The sequence below is a fragment of the Ziziphus jujuba genome, chromosome 4, assembly GCF_031755915.1.
Source record: "Ziziphus jujuba cultivar Dongzao chromosome 4, ASM3175591v1".
NCBI lineage: Eukaryota > Viridiplantae > Streptophyta > Magnoliopsida > Rosales > Rhamnaceae > Ziziphus > Ziziphus jujuba.
In genome coordinates this window covers 32,237,785-32,257,839 of record NC_083382.1, presented here as the reverse complement: position 1 = coordinate 32,257,839, position 20,055 = coordinate 32,237,785, and the positions used below count along the sequence as shown (strand labels likewise).

Here is a 20,055-nt window from a genome sequence, read left to right as displayed (position 1 = left end):
TGTTGATAATTTTTTTATAATTTCACTGTTAAAATCATTTCAAATCCATTAAAATTTATCATTTTTAAAAGATTTTAAAATTAATAATTTTTTAAATACCACTAAATTTCAAAAAAAATTTATAAAGTTCTAATTTAATACATCTGAATTTTAATAAATTTTTATAAAATATATTAAAATTTAAATTAAATATCATTAAATGTATATAAATTATTTTAAAATTTAAATCGAATACTTTAACACTTTTAAATATTTTTAAAATTTTTTAAAGTTGAAATTAAATATATCCTTTGCTATTCAAATTTGATCTCATGATGCGCGAAAGAAATCAAGTCTCGAATGAAAGGTTGATCCTTTAATCAGCCCAATCCTGTAACCATATTGGGCCCAACTAAAAGCCCAATTAAAAGAGGCCGGTCCAAAATGATACAAAAATCTAACAATCGTCTTATTCCTCTTTTGTGGCAAAACCCTAACAAAATCGCAGCACCATTTACAGAAAACAAAGAAAGCAGAGAAATATCAATCGGGCAAATCCATGGCCAACTCATTGATAAGAAAGACCCTCATATCGGTTAGAAATCCATTACTTTTCAAATCTGCTTCATCTCGTAATTGTTACATCAGCTCCATAGCAACCGCGGAGCAACCCCAATCCGATGGCCCTTCTTTGTCGTTCACCTTCTCATCTGACGGTCAACAAGAGCACAAAGCTGATAATAACATATACGTTAAGGCGCCAAGTTCTAATCCCAGGAGGGAAACGGCGTCATCTTCTTCATCTGTAACGATGCCCATGTCATTCATGACTGGTTCTATTGTGGGCAAGCGTTTTCACAAGCAGGTGACCATAAGGGAAGCCGATGATGGGAATGGTTGGACGGTGATGCTTGATTATCGTACGCTCAAGACTCCTTCCAAGAGGCCCCTCAAGCTTCCCACTTCGTCTCTTGCTAAGGCCATTGCTGCTGAGTGGGAATACCAGGTGAGGTGCTTTTATTATTGCCTTTTCCAACAATTTAGCAGCTTAGCTCTAATGGGTCTACTTCAATTTAGAAAATTTTTTTTTTTTCTGGCACCTTAATTACGTAATTGTGGGTTTGTAATTATGCTTTTGTATGTGAATTGAGGTGTTTTTTGGATTACTAATTAAAGATCGATTGTTTTTTTTCTTTGATGATCTAATTTTGGCCTTCGTAATTTGAAACGCATTTGTTTTTGATTTCCTGCTTGTCATTTTTATTTGTTTTTCTTTACTTGGCTTCTACTCGGAGATAGCGTAATTAAGTTTTAATTATTGTAGCAAACAGATGGTATTAGACCCTTCACGATGCCTCTTATGAAGCTTGCTTGTACGGCATCAGAAAGAGTTCCTTTGACGAGGCCAAAGATTATAGAGCACTTGATAAAAAAATTTAATCAAGATTTAGTCTTTTGCCGTGCCCCTGAGGACAATGATCTGACAAGTAACGTCTATGGTATGTTCTTTGTTTTGTGTCTGTTTACTTCAGTTTTGATAATAAATTACGTGTACTACTCTTTACTTGATAAACAGAAAAGAAGTTTCATTATGTAAATTCTCCTCGTTGATAAACGCCAAAAAATTCTTTCATTGTGTAAATGATGCCATTTCTTCTATACCTTCTAGCAAGGCGTCTTGTTATTGTTGAGCTTTTCATTTCGTGATTCATTATGTTTCTAATAAGAGCTTTCCTTGTTGGACTACAGCAGTTAACGTCCAGGCTTATGTCCTGTTTGTCTATGCGTGGCCTGAACATGAATTTTTGTATGGTTTTTGGTTTTGGTTGAAGCATTTTACTGGTGACTTACGGTGCCATTTAAACTTTGTAGAGAAGCAAGTGGAGAAAATTGATCCTTTACTGGATTGGGTGGCATCAGAGTTTGGCTTTAAGCCTGTTGTGTACTCCAGTTTCTTTGGCGGAAAGCAGGAGGATGGTCTGGTGAAGGCTATGGAAAACTTTCTAAAGAGAACAGATGACTGTGAATTGGCAGTAGTTGATGCTATAGCATCGGCAGCACACTCTCTTGTTATTGCTGTTGGATTATTTCGGGGGAAGTTGCAGATTGAGGAGGCAATTGAATTGATTAGACTCGAGGAAGATTTACAGGTTTTTATTACTTTCTGATGGCTCTCTCTCATACGCACACACAGGCTTTCATTTGGATATGCATATGGCCCTTTATTGGTTCTTGCTTTTTTGAATGTCAAAATTGTTATTTTATTTATTTATTTATCAATTATTTTCCAGGTGGATAGATGGGGTCTCGTTGAAGGTGGTCATGATGTGGATATTGCTGATCTTCGGGTACAAATATCATCAGCTGTTGTATTCCTTGGTCTTTCGAGGAAGATGTAATCTCTGTGTATATATTTGTTTGTTTTCTCTCCTTCAAATTTAAATTTGCTTTAGATTGTCAACCTAAGAATTAGCTTTCACATTTTTGTTGTAGACATTTATAGAAGTCTTCCATGTTTAATGCTCAAAATTCTGTCAAGAGTTTGTTTCTGATTGACAAGATGAGGTTGAATAAGTAATGAAAAATATCGAAAAGTGCTTCTTTTGGTCAAATAATAGGGTAATTATTATGCAAGTTCTCTTCTATGCTCCATTGATCCCTTTATGTTGATTTTCTAAGGCGTCAATGCATTGGATTGCATGGCTGAGATAAAAATGCAGTAAGCTAATCATTTATAAATTTCTCTTTCTGTAACTTGTCTAAAAATCTATGATATTTTGCTAAGAAGCATAGAGAGACTGCAAGCACGCTAAGTTTCCATGAAATCATCTTCACACAGGAAAGTGTTCCATGAAAAGTGCATTTCTCCAACATTAAACAGGGCATACCCATTTATACAAGGGTATGTTTATCTATATGCTAACCCTTAGAATCTCAGATAAATCTGTACCTGTATAAATAGTTTTAAAGCATAGAATCAATCATAACACCGAGTTCAGGCTACTCTTGACAGCATTGCACACAAAGTGGTGGTTGTTTCTCGATATCGCAATTACAACAAGCTGTATCGCAGTCATTGTTGCATCCTACAGGAGAAATCCGTTCAAATATTTAGTTTAAAAAAGTTAAGAAACTTAAAGCATGCGTTTTGCAGCTAATGATGCATGTGCAAAAGAATGAAAGATGGATTTTGAATAAGAAAGTTCAATAACAAAACCTGTTATAGTAACATACTGAGATGGATCAAGGTCTTGAGGTTTTATGGGAAAGGAAATGCGAGTGCTTGCTTGAACAATGTTGCTCCTAACATCAAGAAGAGTCATGAACACCAGAAACCCAGCTAATGCCACCAACTTCATCATGACAAGTTCTGGCTTAGCTGCTCATTAGGTGAAGTTTTTCTCATTTGGACTGTTTATATAGTTTCCTAGCAGTTGAAGTTTAGGAGATTGAGAGAACCTAACCCATTATGACATTTGAGTCATAATTTTATTCTTCTGAGGTATGAATTTGTGTAGAAATCATCCCACTATCGTGTGAAAACAAAGATTGTTATCTGTGATTCTAGTGATTAATGTGCTAATGTAACTGGCATCAGAGATCAATGAACTTGCTCTTTAGAAATAATAATAATAAAAAAAAAAAGAGGGAAAATTTCTTTATATTGAAGAACTAGCACAGGATGAATCGCCCCAAGGCAAATAATCTGGGAACTAGGTTTTATCAACATTTATTATTAAACAGACATTTTCATTCCCAATTATATGAAGGGATGGAAAGTACAATTACTGCTCATATTATTTGCTCAAACACACGATCGACAAGTCCTCAAAAAATATCCCAAACTAATAATTGAAAAATGTGCACCACATCACGCGTCATATATAAGAAACTTAGATGCTATTCTTTAACTGTAGCTGCTTGATGTGCGTGATCTGCTTTCCAGGGTTCAAGCCCTTAGGGCAGGCTCGAGCACAGTTCAATATTGTATGGCAGCGGTAGAGTTTGAACTCATCGTTTATCGCTTCCAGTCGCTCCTTTGTATATTCATCACGACTGTCACTTATCCACCTACAAATTAGATTCAGCATTCAGTCTTATCCATACCCAAACAACATGTAAAATACAAATACCATGCTGAAGCCAAAGTCATATAAAAGATATTCAATTCAATGGTAGAAGTACTTTTTTCTTCTGAAATAGTAGATAGAAACAGTGATGAAAAACTATTAATTGGATTTATGTGCAGTACATATTAAAATGTAATGAAATCTCATATATGTTTACTGATATGGAATCTCGCACACGCAAGCAAGTCAAAAGTAGGTCTGATAGTGTAACTTTGTATCAATTATGTAATGGGGGTTCCTAAGACTTTGAAACTGAAATCCTTAAGATTTTTATCAGACTTGTGTAAGTTAAATAGGATCCAAAACTGTCAATGCTCAAGTGAGGTAACTTGCTGGCCATCCAATTCAAATTCAAAAAAAGGAAAGCATACAAATCGTTGAAAGTTTCCTTGTGATGGCTTCAAGGTAAATAAAGTATTCAAGGTGGAAAAAAACATGAATACTACTATTAGAAGCACATTTCAGTCTGCAGCCTGATAGGCATCTAGCAATTAAAGCTGAGAGAATAATGACGGTTGGACGCATCCAAATTCTCATTTTACAAGCTTTGAAATGTTAATGCAGTCCACACCAACACCTTGCAACACTAGATTTGGCTGGAAGAGGATGCACCTTGCGGAACTATAAGATTAAGATACTACAATGTTCGAAACTGTTTATCATAATATTGCAACAGCTAAAGAGTTTACAGTAACTAAGGAGAACATCCTATCATATATGAAAACGCTCATTCTCAAAACTAGGAATACAATCTTTCTTGTATCTACACGAAAAGTTATAAAGTTTAACACGATGTCTAGCATAAAAATAAAGACTCTAATCCATAGATTGATGCTAAAACTACAGAAACATAAACACAAACTTAAACAAGAACAGAGGAATTACAACATAAATCCACAGAGGTAGAATTTAATGACAATATGGCGGAAGGGCAGAACAATATTGTAACAAATTAACCCAGATACTACCATAGTAGAAAAATGTTTCAGAACAAAATATTTACAGTTCAAAGATAAAACATCTAACTTTTTTTCCTTTTTACTAAAGACTATATGGTAAATTAAGATTACCCAAACACAAGTACTCCACTTTCCCCACCAAACATAAGAAACGAACACTTATAGCAAAACAAAAAAGAAGCCTAAACCATAATTATTTTCAAAAAACTTAAGATAAAGTGCTGAACTTCAAACATTTTGAGATGATTGAGTAAACATGCATATCCTACATTATGCAATGGTATTAAAGAAACAGACACACCCACATACATAAATAACACATATGCCATTCCATTTGCAAATAAGAGGGAAGCAGATGTGAAATTACCGATTAGCATGGAGCAGAGCAGCGGGACCCAAATAAGACTCGGGGTTCCACCAGTAACTGGGGCAGGATGTGCTGCAGCAGGCGCAGAGAATGCACTCGTACATCCCATCCAGCTTCTCCCTATCCTCTTTGCTCTGCAAAATCTCCTTCCCTGGCGTTTCCGGTGGGTTCTTCCTCTTCAGCCACGGCTCTATGCTCTTATACTGATTGTAGAAATTGGTCATGTCAACCACCAGGTCCTTTATCACGTACATGTGCGGCAACGGCGTGACCGTCGTCGACGACCCAGATTCGATCTTCGTCAGGCAAGCCAGCCCATTGCACCCGTCGATGTTCATCGCGCACGACCCGCAGATCCCTTCCCGGCAAGATCGTCGGAACGTCAGCGATGGGTCTATCTCATTCTTGATCTTGATAAGCGCGTCAAGAACCATGGGCCCACACTTCTTCAGGTCGATCTGGTAGTCCTGGAGCTCCGGCTTCGATGGGTTGTCCGGGTTCCACCGGTAAATTGAGAAGGTCTTCATGTTCGAGCTGTGAGGAGCCTCAGCTGCAGTAGCTAAGCTTCGCAACCACTGAAGCCTGGAAGCTGGAGTGGATGAAACCCTAATAACGGCCTTCCTGAACATCCCGGTCGCCATTGTTGTCTCTGCAAAAAGAGGAACCAAAAAATCGAAACTTTATGGGAAGAGAGTGAAAGAGAAAGAGAAAAAAACAACGCTAAGATTGGTGGGCCTGTAGGGACTAAATCGTCAAATTCTCATGAAATGACAAAAATAGGTTATATTTAACCGGGTTCAGGGTAATTAAAGGTTGCGTGGATGGGTAATTTGGTAATATCAAACATGATCATCATTTCTGAATTTGTTAGGCGCTATATCGGACGCCGTGGAATGGTTGAACTCCCCTGGTTTTACAGATGACGTGGCGAATTGGGAGCCGTTGGTGATGGTCCAAACGTGGTTCGCTTTAAGAGCATTCATTTATTCTTTCTTCTTTTTTTTCGTTTCCTAATTTTCTAATCTTTTTGAACGTGGGGTCCAAGGGGGCTCGTGGATACCACATCCATATGTTGTAAGACGTGGCCACCAAATCCACTACAGGAGGGCCGAACAAACCCACTGCCGCCTAAGATCCAAATCATTGAACTTTTGGGCCGAAGTGGGTTCAAGAGTTCTAGAATCTGGGCCAAACAAATCCGGCCCGGTTGAAAATTTCCATTGGGAGCAGTAATAACAAATTAAAAACTAACAAAGTAAAGTTAGGATGGGGATAGAAATAATTTTTGAATTGTTATGGTAATAGAGTTGTTACGTGCATGGCATTGGGGGATTAAGATTTAAGAATCACCATTCATTTATACCCGCCATTTGTCTAAATGTCTATCTATGGTCTTCCCTTAATACTCGCTCTCTTTCATTTTCTCTTTTTCTCAATTTTTTTTTTTTTTAAATTTTGACTTTATTCGTTTCTCTTTCTCTCATTTGTTTTCTTAATTCTTTGAATTAATCTCCCCCATTTTCCTTGCTGGGAATTTAGCTCCTGCGACATTTTTTATAATGGCATCGGTAAGATTTTCACTGCTTTTGAACCAATTCCATTTCAAACTCTACGTGACATTATTTATATTTGAACATATATTTCAGCTTGATAGTTTTGTTTCTGTTAATTTTGATCCATGAAAGCATGAAGAATTCGTCATGAAGAAAATTGGATGGTTATATATATGTTTGCTTAATACATGAGGGCTTGTTATTGGCTATGCTAATTGCATTTTTTCCTGTGTCATATAGCAGCAGGATAAGGCTAGGCCATTGCCCAAGTTTGGAGATTGGGATGTGAATAATCCTGCCTCGGCTGAAGGATTCACTGTGATATTTAGCAAAGCTAGAGATGAGAGGAAATCAAATTCGGATTCTGGTGGGAAAGGCACAGCACAAAGGAATAATAATCTATCCACTAAACAACCAGAAGGAGCTTATGAAGACCTACCCATGGTACGTAAATCAATCCAACATTTTTCATCAAATAAATTCATTGTGGTTATGTGTTTTTAAGTTCTTAAATTTGTACATCTTTGAAAATAATATGTTATTGATGTTCTTGTTTTTCTATTTGGTTTTTGGATGATGCAGAAGAAATGGTTTTGCTGTTTCTGAAACTCCATTTGGGAATATTAATGGTGCATGTAGAAACCAGTATATGGTGTTTGATCATAATCCATCAGCAGCAGGGAATATGCGGCGGTTTGGTTAATCTCTTAAACATGATTTTCTTATTCAAAACCCTTTCCATCTTCTCCCTACTTCTCCTATCCTTGTTGTAATTTGTAGGAAGAATGAGAGACGGTATATGAACATAGGACATAAATATTGTTCATACTATGTATGCATGTACTTAAAATTGTTTAGAATCTCTTTAGTACTCTGGATTACTTATTTGTCAATATTAGAAAGTGGCATTGTCTCCCCTCTGTGTTCAGAAACTGTATGTTTCAACGTAATTTGGATTCACTGTAAGATCATTGTGGAAATGAAAAATGTGTTTGGGAAAAAGGAAAAAAATGGGATTCAATTCAAACTTCTACATCACTATCTTTTGCTTAGAGCCAGATACAGATTTGTGTTTAAATTCAATTACATCACTGTCATAGGAACAACAATAATCAATTATGCTTAGAGTATGACCAAGTAAAAAACTGATTAATTATTTAAGGAAGATGGAAAATCAAATATGTAATTCATAGAATAATCAAATATTGTCTAAGCAAATTACACACCATAAATAAACATAAATATATAAGTCCATTTTCTTGAAATAGGTAGAAAATAAACAACAATCCTAAGAACCCATATATAACCTAAATTGACCAATATATAAGCAAGCAAAAACACCAAATCATAAAAATCTAGAAAAGAACAGAAGCAGCATAACATAAAGCAAACTGAACAAAGACAAGTTTAGAGACTCCAAGTGATAAAGCCGCAGCAGCTGGAGAACCAGAGGACTTGCCACCAGGGGAAGACGAAGATTCTTCAGAAGCCATCACCTTTATGATCACCCTTTGTCCCTTGTCGCAGTGCCCTGAAACACCGCTGATGAAGTAAAACAGACCTGAGTGGTTGAACCTGAAAACTGTGTTCCCAGTGTTGGAGAAGAAGATTGGATGAGTGGAGTTGCATTTCTTATAGTCTGCTTCTCTCACTTCCATAACCGAGTCCTTCTTGTACCTAAAACCTGAAAAAAAAAAAAAAAATATATATATATATATATATATATAAACCCCCATATGAAAATGACACAAAAAAGAAAAAAATTCTATCTGTTTTTTTATTCCATGAATGAAATGTGTTAAAGAACGTACGGATGGTGTCCCCTGGTTGGAACCTGTTTTCTGAGGCCCAGTCGTTGTAGATTTTGGTGTCATTAGCAGGAGGGACAACCCAACCTTGGGCTCCACCAACTTGGAACTCAAAGGCAAATGCAGAAAAGCTCTGGAGATAAAGCAAGACCAGTATCAACAACAGAACAACAGCTCTGTTCTTCATGGAGTAGTACTGGGAAGCCATTCTAGTTGCTGAAGAAATCAATAAGCCTTTAGAAGAATTGAGAAACTTGGATAGAGTAAAAAAGTGAAGCAAAGTTTAAAAGTGAGAAAGAATATGCGGTTAAGTGTGCAGGAGTTTGGTTACATATACATACATATATATATATATATATATATATATATATATAGAGAGAGAGAGAGAGAGAGAGAGCAATGTGGAGTTAAGGTTGGTTACTGTACACTCTCCTTTGAGACAGAGAGGGTGGTGGACATGGAGGTAGTGGGGAGTTGTATATCATGTGTTGCCAAGCCTTCCTTTGACCTGGTCTTATCTTGCAAATCTTGATTTTATAATTTTTTTTCTTTTCTTTTTTTTTTTTTTATATTATAATTCAATTTTGAAAGTAGAAAGGAGATTTGGGCACGTGGGAATATGATCATGGAGTTGAGGGATCATGAATCATGACTCTCTCTGTCTCACCTCAACTGACTCATTAGTCACCAGGACATGTCATGGTTATTTTCATTGAGACTCTGATTTTCAAACTGAATACGAATTTTCTTTCTTTCTTTCTTTCTTTCTTTTTTTTATTTGAAGAGAAATGTAATATGCGGAAGAAGTAAAAAAAAAAAAAAAAAAAAAAAAAAAAAAAAAAAAGAATACTTCTTGGCATTTAACTTACAGATAATGCTGATTTAATTAAAGAACCGAAGTAGCTTTCATAAAAAACAAAACAAAACAAAAACAAAAAAGGAACAGAAGTAGCTATAATACTAAACAGTCTCTTAACCACCTTTTAACGTCTCTAGCAGTCTACAACTGAATAACATGACAGCCTGCAATTGACCCTACGGAACAGCAAAAAATGTCACACATCAGCTGGTTGAGATGCTTTGTGATGATGTAAAAACAAACAACTTTTCATGAGCAAAGTTTGTATAAATAACAACAAATGTCACATATAAGCCCTTGTATTCTCATACATTTTTCATAAACACTCTTTTATCTTAATGAGGAAAGCATTCAAGCCTGAGATTTCCTAACTGTGATTCTAGAATGGCCAAGTTTTAAGCTACAATAAGATAGAGAGAGAAGCTATAAGCAAAATATTAAAAACAGAAAGAATAACATTGGACGACCACTATGATCTTATAATATGGGAGATTTAAAAATTTATTTTTAAAAAAAACAAAATCAACAACGGCAGCAACAAATAATTTCGTTTTCTAAATTATACATTCGAATAAGTTATCGTGAACAAGGCACTAACTAAGAAAAAAATAATCAACTAAGCTCAAAAAATTGGAAAATGGACAGATTGTAAAATTTACATTTCTCATCATTGGATTTCCAGGTCTTTAAAAACTACATGTGATGCCTTATCAGAACCGTTATTGATGGTTCTACTCATAAAGGTATTGTTGCTAAGGATCCTCGCAAAGGCACTCTTTGATCGTGGAATTGATGGAGGCCTATTGTTTACTTCACTGATATAATTCTTACTGACAAGATCTTCAGATATGTTTTTGATAAGATTCTCAAATCGGCGCTTGAAAGTTGGATACCTTGAGATGGATTTGGTAATCCCCCGGAGCCTGACAAAAAAAGATAGGATAATGAAGAAACAGAACAAATAGGGAATAAACAAAATTGAAGCTATACAACTCCCAAGGATCTTTTAAAAGTTCTTGCAACTTACCTTCGAGCTAATCCATCAAGTTCAGCTCGCTTGAGCTCTGATTCAGGTGGTGGACCAATATTTGAATTTTTCAACCTCAAAGGATCACCACTCAGCAGAACTAATTTGCAAAGGTAGTCTTCTTCTTGTTCAGAAAGGTTTTCTGCTGCGATCTGATCCTTGATAATCAATAGGGGGTTGAAAAACCAATCAAAAAATGTGTCTTTTGGTCTGTTTGTGCTTGTTATCTCAGTAACATTGTCGCCTACATCAATGGATTACCAAAAAAGGATTTCTTTAAATACTGTCACAACATTTAAAATTGAATTAAAGCAAACGACACACTAAATGCAAAAATTAAAAGTAAGCTACTAATACAGGGAAAGTCGTTAAACTTACCTAACAATATACCCCCAGAATTGGCTTTTGCGGAGCGCAGTAATGCCTGAAGAAGGCAATAAGCTGGTAAGCCAATGCTTATCACTGTGTTCCCACTATTCAACTTAGCATCTTCAAGGTCTTGATATGTTATCAGTCCTTCAGAAACCAGCCTTTCTCCGTGATGTTGACATTCTTTAAATAAGCTATCGATTAACTACACAAATGGTTCAAAAAATTTCATTCAGCACCTTACCCATGATTTAAACAAGGGGATGCATCCGGAGATAGATTTTATAATAAGCCCCAGCATAGTGTCACACACGCAGATAAAAATGCAAAATTCCATTCCATAATGAAACATCCCGAAAAGGCCAAACTAGATATATGCATGGTACCTCAAGTGGCTTAAACTCCCTTAAAGGATTATTTATTGAAACCGTGCGGGACGGAGGATTTCTGAAAGAGCTGGGCCTTGAGAAAGAAGATGCACGGGAAGTGGTCCGCGATAGTACACCCTTCTTTCGGTAGTTAGGTCTGTCAATATCATAAAATTGTGAAATTATGTCAGCCAGCACTATAGCTCCCTACAAAAGCCAATAAATCTTAAAATGCTGAGTAGAACCTTGGAAAGCAGGATCCTTCTGGCATGTCAAGAATATCATTACTGTATTCATCATATATGGACAAGGATGCAACAATATAGCAAAGCCCAAACCATACAGAGGACTCCTGCAATCCAAACCCCATAAAATCTATTTTATAAACATATTAAAAAGTAACAAGGACATCAGAGTAAATATCAGTATATGATATGATGTCAAGGAATGACCTGATAAACAACCACCCCAGCAAAAGCACCAATAAAGATACTGCACATAAAAGAGGCCAGTACCGCACCAAAAACAGCCAATGGCCACAGAAGGATAGCAAGACCTGCAAATGGCACGCATATAGTTTCCAAGAAAGGGCCTTCCCGACCAATTAGGTCATGAAACAAACGTTGCCACCCCTTAAAGAGCATGTAAATGCTTTTAAATCCAGCAAGAATCGAGATCATTAGCATATCAACAGCAAAGCCAAGAGCTCCCACAATAACAGCAGCAGGAAGATAAAGCAATCTGCAAGAAAGTTAAGAAAAAGCTCTGTCAAAGCAAAGAATGTTAACTACCAACTGCATTAACACATAGATCACGTGGTAGACCACAAGGGCAAATCAAGCAAAATGAGAAACAATAAATGAATAAATCTACTTGAATACAAAAGCATAACTGGACTACTATGGTCTTTTCTCCACATCCTCCCCCCAACCCACAAAGCCATTCCAAAAACATTTCAAACTTCCCATACATGTGGTTTTCGACATAATCCCCCATCCACAAAGACATTCTCTACCACAGAAGTTGGTTTTATTTGTTGAAAAATAAATAAAGTTAGAAACAGATGTGCGGTGGAGTCAGACAACAAACCTGATTTCAAAGTATTTCCCATTTGGAGATTCGCGTCGTAGATCATCCATAAATGAGAAGTAAGAATGGTAACAAACATCTCTAAAATCCCTGACAACGTTGACACAACCTTTTAGAGTGCTCCAAGTTCCATCCTGCAAATGTTGAAAAAAAAAGAATCTCTCTTATGGAAGCAACAAGAAAAGAATGATTGGTAACATAAAATAAAATAAAATTTATGTACTGCACAATCATAGTCATACATAAAAACAGTGGAAAAATCGATCTGTCTTCCCTTCTCCAACAGCTTCAAAAGTAGCAAATGTTGGTGAAAGAAATCCATATAACACCCCACCCACAATACTTCCAGCAATACCAACTACAAGCCATGATATCAAAATAACAGGTAGCACGCATATGCAGAGCACAATCTTCAGAACTGGCCCCAGTTGTTTAGATCTGCTCATTAAAGAAAAAAGCAGATAAGAACATGATAAACTTATTCTTTTTACTTTTCCTAAAACAATACGAGAATAAGATTTTATAAACAGAATAATGAAACAATAACATGAAAAGGCAGACTGTGAAGGAGAGCACCTCACAACACAATGATAGGTCCAGACAATGTGTACTGGCCAAAGACCCAATATGATAGCCGCGTTTCCAATTGATATGATCAGGCCGACGATGGGGCCTATAATGAAACCTGAAATAACAGTTTGGTATAAGTTTTGGGATGCTTATATGAAGCCATTCTCACCGTTCAACTATTGTTGCTTGAATTATTCCTCAACTTGTGCACAAATTGACTATATTGACAGACCAAATACCAAATTCGGAAATTCATAAATATTTAAATTTAAACTAATTTCTCAATATAAAAAATCAATCAATTTCATCATTTATAAAATACATGATACATCACCATCAAGGTATGACTATTTGTTAGTGGATAGCATGCATGAAGCTATCTTCACGAGTTATAATATAAACATGAATGAATTGCTTATTCTGCTAAGAAAATTAAACAAATAGGACACTAACAATTGCACGAGGAAAGAATAATAGCACAGAGAAAAAACAAATATCAAGAAACCACATCCTATGCTTAATTGGCAGATAAGGGCATGAAGAACAGAAGAAGACTGCTGCAGAAAGCACAATACTGATTACCGAAGACATAATTTCTATAAAATAACAATAAAAATTCAACAACAAGTACAACAGCAAAAAAAATAAATAAACAACAATAAACAAAATCGAAACAAATTACTTTTCGTTTGATGTATAGTAGGAAAATAAATATTGCTGGACAAACTAATTGTGCATTAAATTTCTCTACTCAAACTATAAAGATTTTTTATTTTTTTTTATTTTTTATTTTACCAAGTAAGATTCATAAAAGCTAAACCATACAACCAGATAAATAGCTAGAGAACAACAAGGATATAAAACAGAAAAAAAAGGAGCAAAAATTTGAAGAACAAGAAACAAGCTACACCCACTCACCTTTAATGTTGCCCAGAATAAAAAGCCCAATGAAGTAAGGCAGGAAGCAGATAAAGTTCCACAAGGAAGCTAGAAATCCCCGTGGAGGTTCCATCTTTCTCTTTAATGCTCACCAAGCCAGATCTCCCCAAAATCACTAGAATAAAAACACATCTCAAAAAATCAATTCCAATTCTTCCCTGGAAGCACCTAAAAAACTCATGCCTAAAACAATAAACAGCATAAAACCATAAAACAATAGCAAGCTCGAAACACCAAGTTTCCTCAGACCCATACCAGGAACTTTGCTTTGGCACCAAATATTCCCCCCCCAAAAAAAAAAAAAAAAAAAAAAAAAAAAAAACTGTAAATCTTTTCTGCTGTGGCACCAAATGTTATGAGCCAATAAAAAATTATTTAAACAAAAAAATAAATAAATAAAAAAGGCAACAGATGGGTAATCTCGATTAAAGCTCTCATTTTTATATTCGTTTGAGTTTGAAATGAATAAAAATTTGACAACTTTCACATGGGCTTTTGTGGAAATGATTGAAAGACGGTTGGGAAAACGTTTTGAGGCTACAAATTGGGAGAAAGAAGAAGGATCATGGATAGAGCAGTTATTGTCAAAAAGAGTTAAAAAGCTACGAGCAAATAGAGAAACAAAAAGCACTATACTTTTTTGAACCGCTTACACTAAAAGCAAAGCAACTTGGTTTCTGTTCCTCTGTGAGTCCCTGTTACTTCATGTAGACAACAAAGATAATTAAAATAAAAAAATATTCCCCAAAAATCGATAATTGTGAGTGGCAGAGACTAGCAGTCAATGGAGTCTTATTATTATTTACCACCCAAATCCAAACCCAATGAACCTTGTTTTACCGCCAGCAAGAAAGACGTGTTTACAAATAATTCCATGTTAAACTTACCAAGCAGTGACTGATTTTTCACACTACGTGGACACACCCCATTGGGGATTAACAAAACCAAAGCTTTGGAAGTTGTAATAAATGACTCTTGTAGTCTCCGACTACGCTGTTTGAGCAATGCAACGTACTCGCCCTCAATGCAGGCGATTGTCTGAAACACCGTTGAGTTGGACGGTTAGATTAAGACTAGAAGGGCGAGTGATAATTCAGCGCGTAAGATTATAATTGAGTACTGTTCAGTCACCGGTATGCTTGTCTACTGGGCAAAATGGGCCTTTTTCACATTGACTCCTTGTGCCCCTCTCTCTTCTCCGTTAAGCCAAGCGGTCAAAAGCGCGTTCAATTGGGCATGGACAACTGCATGATTATAAAGGCCCATCTAAATCTTTTTTTTTTTTTTCCATTAAAAAATATTTTTTTATACTGTCAAAAAAAAAGGATTTTTTATTTTTTGTATTATCTAGCTAAAAATAAAAATATCTTGTTTTTTTTTTTTTGGAAGAACAAAAAAACAAAAAAAAAAAAAAATCTTTATAATGAAAATTCCCTTTCGCTTTATTATACTTTTGGATAATCGGAACCCTTCAAATTTACATATCCAACTAAGATAAAAATCGGATAAGAGAAGATGATCAGAAAGAATATTTTACAGAATATTTTCTTTTTAAAATTTTTTATATTCTATTTACTTTTAGCAAAATTTGATTGTTAACATTAGTTGTGTCACGTCCTTAGGTGACATTTTGTTGTATTATTTTGAAAATTAATCAATAGTCAATAATAATCAACGTACAAATAGTCAAGTGGAACAAAATAATTGTTTTTTGGCGCCAATCGAAGTTCAAATATCTCACATAATTTTCTGACCAAAAAAAATAATAATAAATAAATTTGATGATAAGAAATGGATAAAATAAGCAATCAAAATCCCACATAAAAAAATTTATTTTAATTGAAAATTCCTTTATCATTTGTAAAAGTACACATGCGATAAACCTTGAACGGTAAAACCAACAATATCATAAGCAGGTTTTTGAAAAGCTATGTCAATCATAAATCATATATGGTTTCTTGTAAAAAAAAAATAAATAATAAATCATATATGCTATAATTGCTACCCAAATTTGGAAGATCATATCATACGATTTAATTAAAGGCATTTGAAAGATTACATGGTCATACATATTCTTGCAAATCTTGTACCTGAATATTGGTTAGTGGACCATAGAATACCATCATATCTTTTTCTTTCTTTCCAAAAAAAAAAAAAAAAAAAAAAGAACCATATTTCAATCAGGTTGGGAGCACAAAGACGAAAGGTATAAAGCAACTACCTAAGAAATATTAGCAAAATACACAATGCTGGGTTGTCCCCATTAGAGGTAAAGCAACAAATTCAATAATTTGTTTTGTGCAAAACAAGCTAAAAATAATAATATTTATATATATATATATATATATTTTTTTTTATTGATGTTTAAAACAACGTTATCCATCAAAAACATGTTAATAATTTCACAGATCAAAAGGAAAGAAAAAGAACTATTCTGTTGAATTTATAATATCCAAGTCATGCCCCACTGACAAGGTGGGAAGCAGGCAGCAAAATATGGATCCACAACATGTTAATTGTTATGATTAGGGGACTTTTTAATCATGCTGCCAGATTGGTTCTCAAATCAGCTTCCATTTTATAAAAACAAAAAATCAATTCCACTAATGGTATTTGGACAAAACTTACAATGCTCGTCACGTTTTGTTTGGTTGATCTTGGTATTGTGTGTATTAAATGACAGTGATCTTTTTCCTTCAATAAAGTTGATTTTAGAGTCAATCATTCAACTTCAAAATCAATAAAGATGAAGATAAATGAATCTTCTTTTCTTTTCTTTCTTTCTTTTTTTAATCTTTATAAGTTACTACAATTTGAAACTTGTCCGCTTTTTCCTCCTCAGGATTTTGTCTCCATTGATAACAACCGTATAAATGTTACCCTGTTGTCTCTTTAGTATTACTAATTTATAAACAATAACGTTTACGTTCTGAAGCAGATTTCTTATATTGCATAGAAGAAATCTGCAAATGAAGCAGTAAACAAAACTTAAATAGGAGAAGAAGCTGAATATTATAAACAAAAGACAAATGTACAAGGTATTTTGAATGAATCAAATGTCTCACACCTCACGGCACCAAATGACTAATTTTTTTTATATTTGGTTTTTTGGGGTCATGGGATGTATATTTTCTCTCTGTCAAATGGTTTAGTCCTCCTTGTAAATCCGTCAACGCACAAAACTGAATCAGTTTTCCTTTTTTTGCACTTTTTCTTTTTTATCGCGTGGCCGGGCTCCTAATAATTTTACATCAATAGTAGCCCCATAAACTTGTGATGACTCAATCACTGTATCATAAGCCTTGGAAGAGAGTCGAAGACCCTCATTTTGAGCCCTCAAATATAGCTCATATGCAAGCCTTGGTTTAGAATCCTTTGCTAGCGCCTCAATTAGCACTTCATATGTAACCTCATTATGTGAAACATTCTGAACTTTCATGCGGTTAAACCATTCATATGCTGCAGTGCTCATTCCATTCCCTGCACAACCACTGATAATGGCATTGTATGTGACGACCGTCGGCTCAATGCCTGATGAAACCATCTCATGAATGACAATATCAACCATATTAAACTTTCCTTGTCCGGCAAAAACTGAAGCCATAATTGTGTAGGCATACACGTTTGGCTTCACACCCACCTTAAGCATATGCTCCCATACACGGCGGGCCTCATCATACAGTTTTCCCTTTTCAAGAGCACTAAGTAATGCCCCATAGGAAATGATTGTCGGTTTTTGACCTTGTTCCACCATTCTCCTAAAAATCTGCACGGCAGCAGAAGTTTGTGAAGCCTTGGAACAGGCAATAAGAACTGAATTCCATTCCTTACTACCAGGTTTAAGGCCTTTCTCTTCCATCTTGTTTAGCAACCTTACGCCCCATTTCCAAATCCCTCTCCTTCTAGCTGCAGTCAGAAGAGTATTGAAATGAGACACTACTAGCTCATATGACATGTTATTTGGCTTTGGCCCCTTGTCCAACAAGTCCTCGTAGATCTCCAATGCTGTCCACCACTTCTTTGCCTTACCCATCAACCAAATAACATGGTTGCATACAGACAATCTTATCTCAGAATGCCTTTCTCTTATCCTATTATACAATTCTTTTGCCACGATATGATGTTCTTCACGGGTACAAGCCCACATAAGGCGCTCATGTTCTGATTGACCAAGTGGAACCCCTGCATTATCCATTTCTATGAGAAGTTTTAACACCTTGATGCTTAAGTCGTCATCCTTAACAAGCCAGGACCGCATCACTTGGTAGCAAACCCTTATTGTAAAGTTTTCAAGCTTAACAAACTCATTTTCCCAATCTTCGTCAGCATCCTTACCTATCTCCCCTTTATCATACTTTTCTCTAATCTCGATGAAGAACTTTAAAGCTCCATTTCCATCTTCCATTCTTCGATAAGCCAACAAGGCTGTAGAATAGGACACTGGAGATGGGGTCAGGCCCTTCATTTGAATCTCCTCAAAAACATTAAGAGCCTTAGTAGCTCGCCCTTGCTCTACGTAAATGGCCATCATGGTGTTGTAAGTTACAATATTGGGAAGCACCCCTTCCTCAGCCATATCATTCAAGACTTTTTCCATTTCTCCATATTGTTCAGATTGCTTTAGTGCACCCAGTAGACTATTATAGATGAATAAGTTTGGTGCAATAAAACCATTAGTCTCTTCCTTCTTTCTCTTAAGCCACTTTACAAGAGCAAAAGCAGAATCAAAAATCTTGTCTCTCCCAAAACCCTTAATCATTGTTGAGTATACTTGAAGGGGCAACTCACCCTTGTCCTTGAGAATATCTTCCACATCATCTGCTGTTTTAGCAAGCCGCAAGCTCCATGCTAATGCCCGGACATCAATCCTACCACTTTCTCCTTCCCCACCTTCTTCCCCACTAAAATCTTCTGTTTTCTTATCTTGCTGGTCAGCATTATCATCATCATTATTATCTCCAACTTCCACATCATCCAAATTCTCCACCACCCTATCTTCTGAACTGGATTCTTCTTTAAGGAACTCATTGGCAATTACTTGCTCTTCCGATGCAACCAAGGCACCTAAACAACTTTTCTTAGGCTTGCAAAAGCGAGCAACTCTAATCTTAGAGTAGCCAGATAGAAACCCACATCCCAAATCACATTTCGGCCTCCCACATCCAGCAACAGTAAAAGTGCTTGAAAGTAATAACAAACCGCTACTTCTACCATGAGTAACAGGAAAACCAAGATCCCAAATCTTTTTCCTTCTCCCAGAAGAATAAGTTTTAAGAGAAGAACCCAGTTCAAAGCTCAATTGGGGTATCATCCATGATTCACCCATGGAGGGTAAAGTGCTTAAAGTTTGCATTTTTCTATAAATTCTATTTCTACAGCTGAAAAGAATAACACAGAATTGAAAATCTTCTCAATGGGTAAGGGGGCATAGCTCATATTATGTTATTTCCAGTAAAGATTCTATCTTTTTTATAATGAGAAATGGCAAAACGCCTATGAAAACTTTCTGAGTTTAGTTCTGAATGTATAAACTCTTCGTCGATTGGAAGAGACGAAAACATACCTGACCCATCAGCGAAGACAGAGAGATAATAAATTTGCAAAATTTGCTTTCGCTCGTTACACTTGGGTCAATCCTTGAACTGCAATTGCGTTTTGGTTTTTCTTTCTCAGTGCTGCTTGTCTCCCCTAGCCATTCAGTTGGGTAATTGCAACTAGCGGTGAACAAAAATCACAAAAAATAATAAATAAATAGTAATTAAAAAAAGTAAATTGGTGGGGCGATAAAGGCCCAAAACTTTGAGCCGAATGATGTGAGATACAAAACTTTAATGGGCCAATGCTTGCACTTTACTTTGCGCCAACATTCGAGGTAGATACTAATGGGCTCACAGGATTTGGGGCCCCAACAGATTGTTTTCTTCTTTTTTTTTTAAATAGTAGGTAATATAGTACTTTACACACAACAGTAATATTCTATTAGTTGATTACATTGTTCGATTGACATTTTCGACTATATGTAATTTATATGAAAATTA

At 35.7% G+C, this 20,055-nt stretch overlaps 6 protein-coding genes across 12 annotated transcripts; 2 read left to right on the top strand and 4 right to left on the bottom strand.

Moving 5' to 3' along the window:
- Window positions 1-370: 370 nt before the first annotated feature.
- LOC107415236 (uncharacterized) lies at window positions 371-2,613 on the top strand. Of its 3 annotated transcripts, none has more exons than XM_060816890.1 (4): window positions 371-985; window positions 1,304-1,478; window positions 1,732-2,129; window positions 2,271-2,613. In XM_060816890.1, the coding sequence occupies exons 1-4, from the start codon at window positions 539-541 to the stop codon at window positions 2,376-2,378; spliced, it is 1,128 nt and encodes a 375-aa protein (XP_060672873.1). In that variant the 5' UTR covers window positions 371-538; the 3' UTR covers window positions 2,379-2,613. The 3 variants fall into 3 exon arrangements, with proteins under 3 accessions (XP_060672873.1, XP_060672872.1, XP_015879016.3); XM_060816889.1 differs by having other exon boundaries at window positions 1,729-2,129; XM_016023530.4 differs by having other exon boundaries at window positions 394-985; window positions 1,852-2,129.
- Window positions 2,614-3,623: 1,010 nt separating this feature from the next.
- On the bottom strand, window positions 3,624-6,171 carry LOC107415271 (succinate dehydrogenase [ubiquinone] iron-sulfur subunit 2, mitochondrial). Its single transcript, XM_016023570.4, has 2 exons — window positions 5,436-6,171; window positions 3,624-4,050 (listed from the first exon to the last, which is right to left on the bottom strand). The coding sequence occupies exons 1-2, from the start codon at window positions 6,074-6,076 to the stop codon at window positions 3,873-3,875; spliced, it is 819 nt and encodes a 272-aa protein (XP_015879056.3). The 5' UTR covers window positions 6,077-6,171; the 3' UTR covers window positions 3,624-3,872.
- Window positions 6,172-6,325: 154 nt separating this feature from the next.
- LOC107415250 (protein NOI4) lies at window positions 6,326-7,904 on the top strand. 2 transcript variants are annotated; one of them, XM_016023546.4, is made up of 3 exons: window positions 6,326-7,003; window positions 7,232-7,432; window positions 7,571-7,904. In XM_016023546.4, exons 1-3 carry the CDS (start codon window positions 6,995-6,997, stop codon window positions 7,592-7,594), a joined length of 234 nt encoding a protein of 77 aa, XP_015879032.1. In that variant the 5' UTR covers window positions 6,326-6,994; the 3' UTR covers window positions 7,595-7,904. The 2 variants fall into 2 exon arrangements, with proteins under 2 accessions (XP_015879032.1, XP_015879031.1); XM_016023545.4 differs by having other exon boundaries at window positions 7,229-7,432.
- Window positions 7,905-8,129: 225 nt separating this feature from the next.
- On the bottom strand, window positions 8,130-10,049 carry LOC107415214 (early nodulin-like protein 21). Its single transcript, XM_016023501.4, has 3 exons — window positions 9,777-10,049; window positions 8,800-9,012; window positions 8,130-8,672 (listed from the first exon to the last, which is right to left on the bottom strand). The coding sequence occupies exons 1-3, from the start codon at window positions 9,811-9,813 to the stop codon at window positions 8,344-8,346; spliced, it is 579 nt and encodes a 192-aa protein (XP_015878987.3). The 5' UTR covers window positions 9,814-10,049; the 3' UTR covers window positions 8,130-8,343.
- A 142-nt stretch (window positions 10,050-10,191) lies between these two features.
- LOC107415262 (uncharacterized membrane protein At3g27390) lies at window positions 10,192-14,723 on the bottom strand. 4 transcript variants are annotated; one of them, XM_016023560.4, is made up of 11 exons: window positions 14,671-14,723; window positions 13,997-14,132; window positions 13,085-13,193; window positions 12,751-12,946; window positions 12,509-12,642; window positions 11,872-12,160; window positions 11,665-11,771; window positions 11,438-11,576; window positions 11,061-11,256; window positions 10,683-10,926; window positions 10,192-10,578 (listed from the first exon to the last, which is right to left on the bottom strand). In XM_016023560.4, exons 2-11 carry the CDS (start codon window positions 14,088-14,090, stop codon window positions 10,323-10,325), a joined length of 1,764 nt encoding a protein of 587 aa, XP_015879046.1. In that variant the 5' UTR covers window positions 14,091-14,132; window positions 14,671-14,723; the 3' UTR covers window positions 10,192-10,322. The 4 variants fall into 4 exon arrangements, with proteins under 4 accessions (XP_015879046.1, XP_015879044.1, XP_015879045.1 ...); XM_016023558.4 differs by having other exon boundaries at window positions 14,654-14,720; XM_016023559.4 differs by lacking the exon at window positions 14,671-14,723 and adding an exon at window positions 14,273-14,637.
- Window positions 14,724-17,010: 2,287 nt separating this feature from the next.
- Window positions 17,011-19,737, bottom strand: LOC107415215 (protein LOW PHOTOSYNTHETIC EFFICIENCY 1, chloroplastic). The gene has a single exon (XM_048472148.2). It carries the CDS (start codon window positions 19,368-19,370, stop codon window positions 17,205-17,207), a length of 2,166 nt encoding a protein of 721 aa, XP_048328105.1. The 5' UTR covers window positions 19,371-19,737; the 3' UTR covers window positions 17,011-17,204.
- Between the last annotated feature and the right edge of the window lie 318 nt (window positions 19,738-20,055).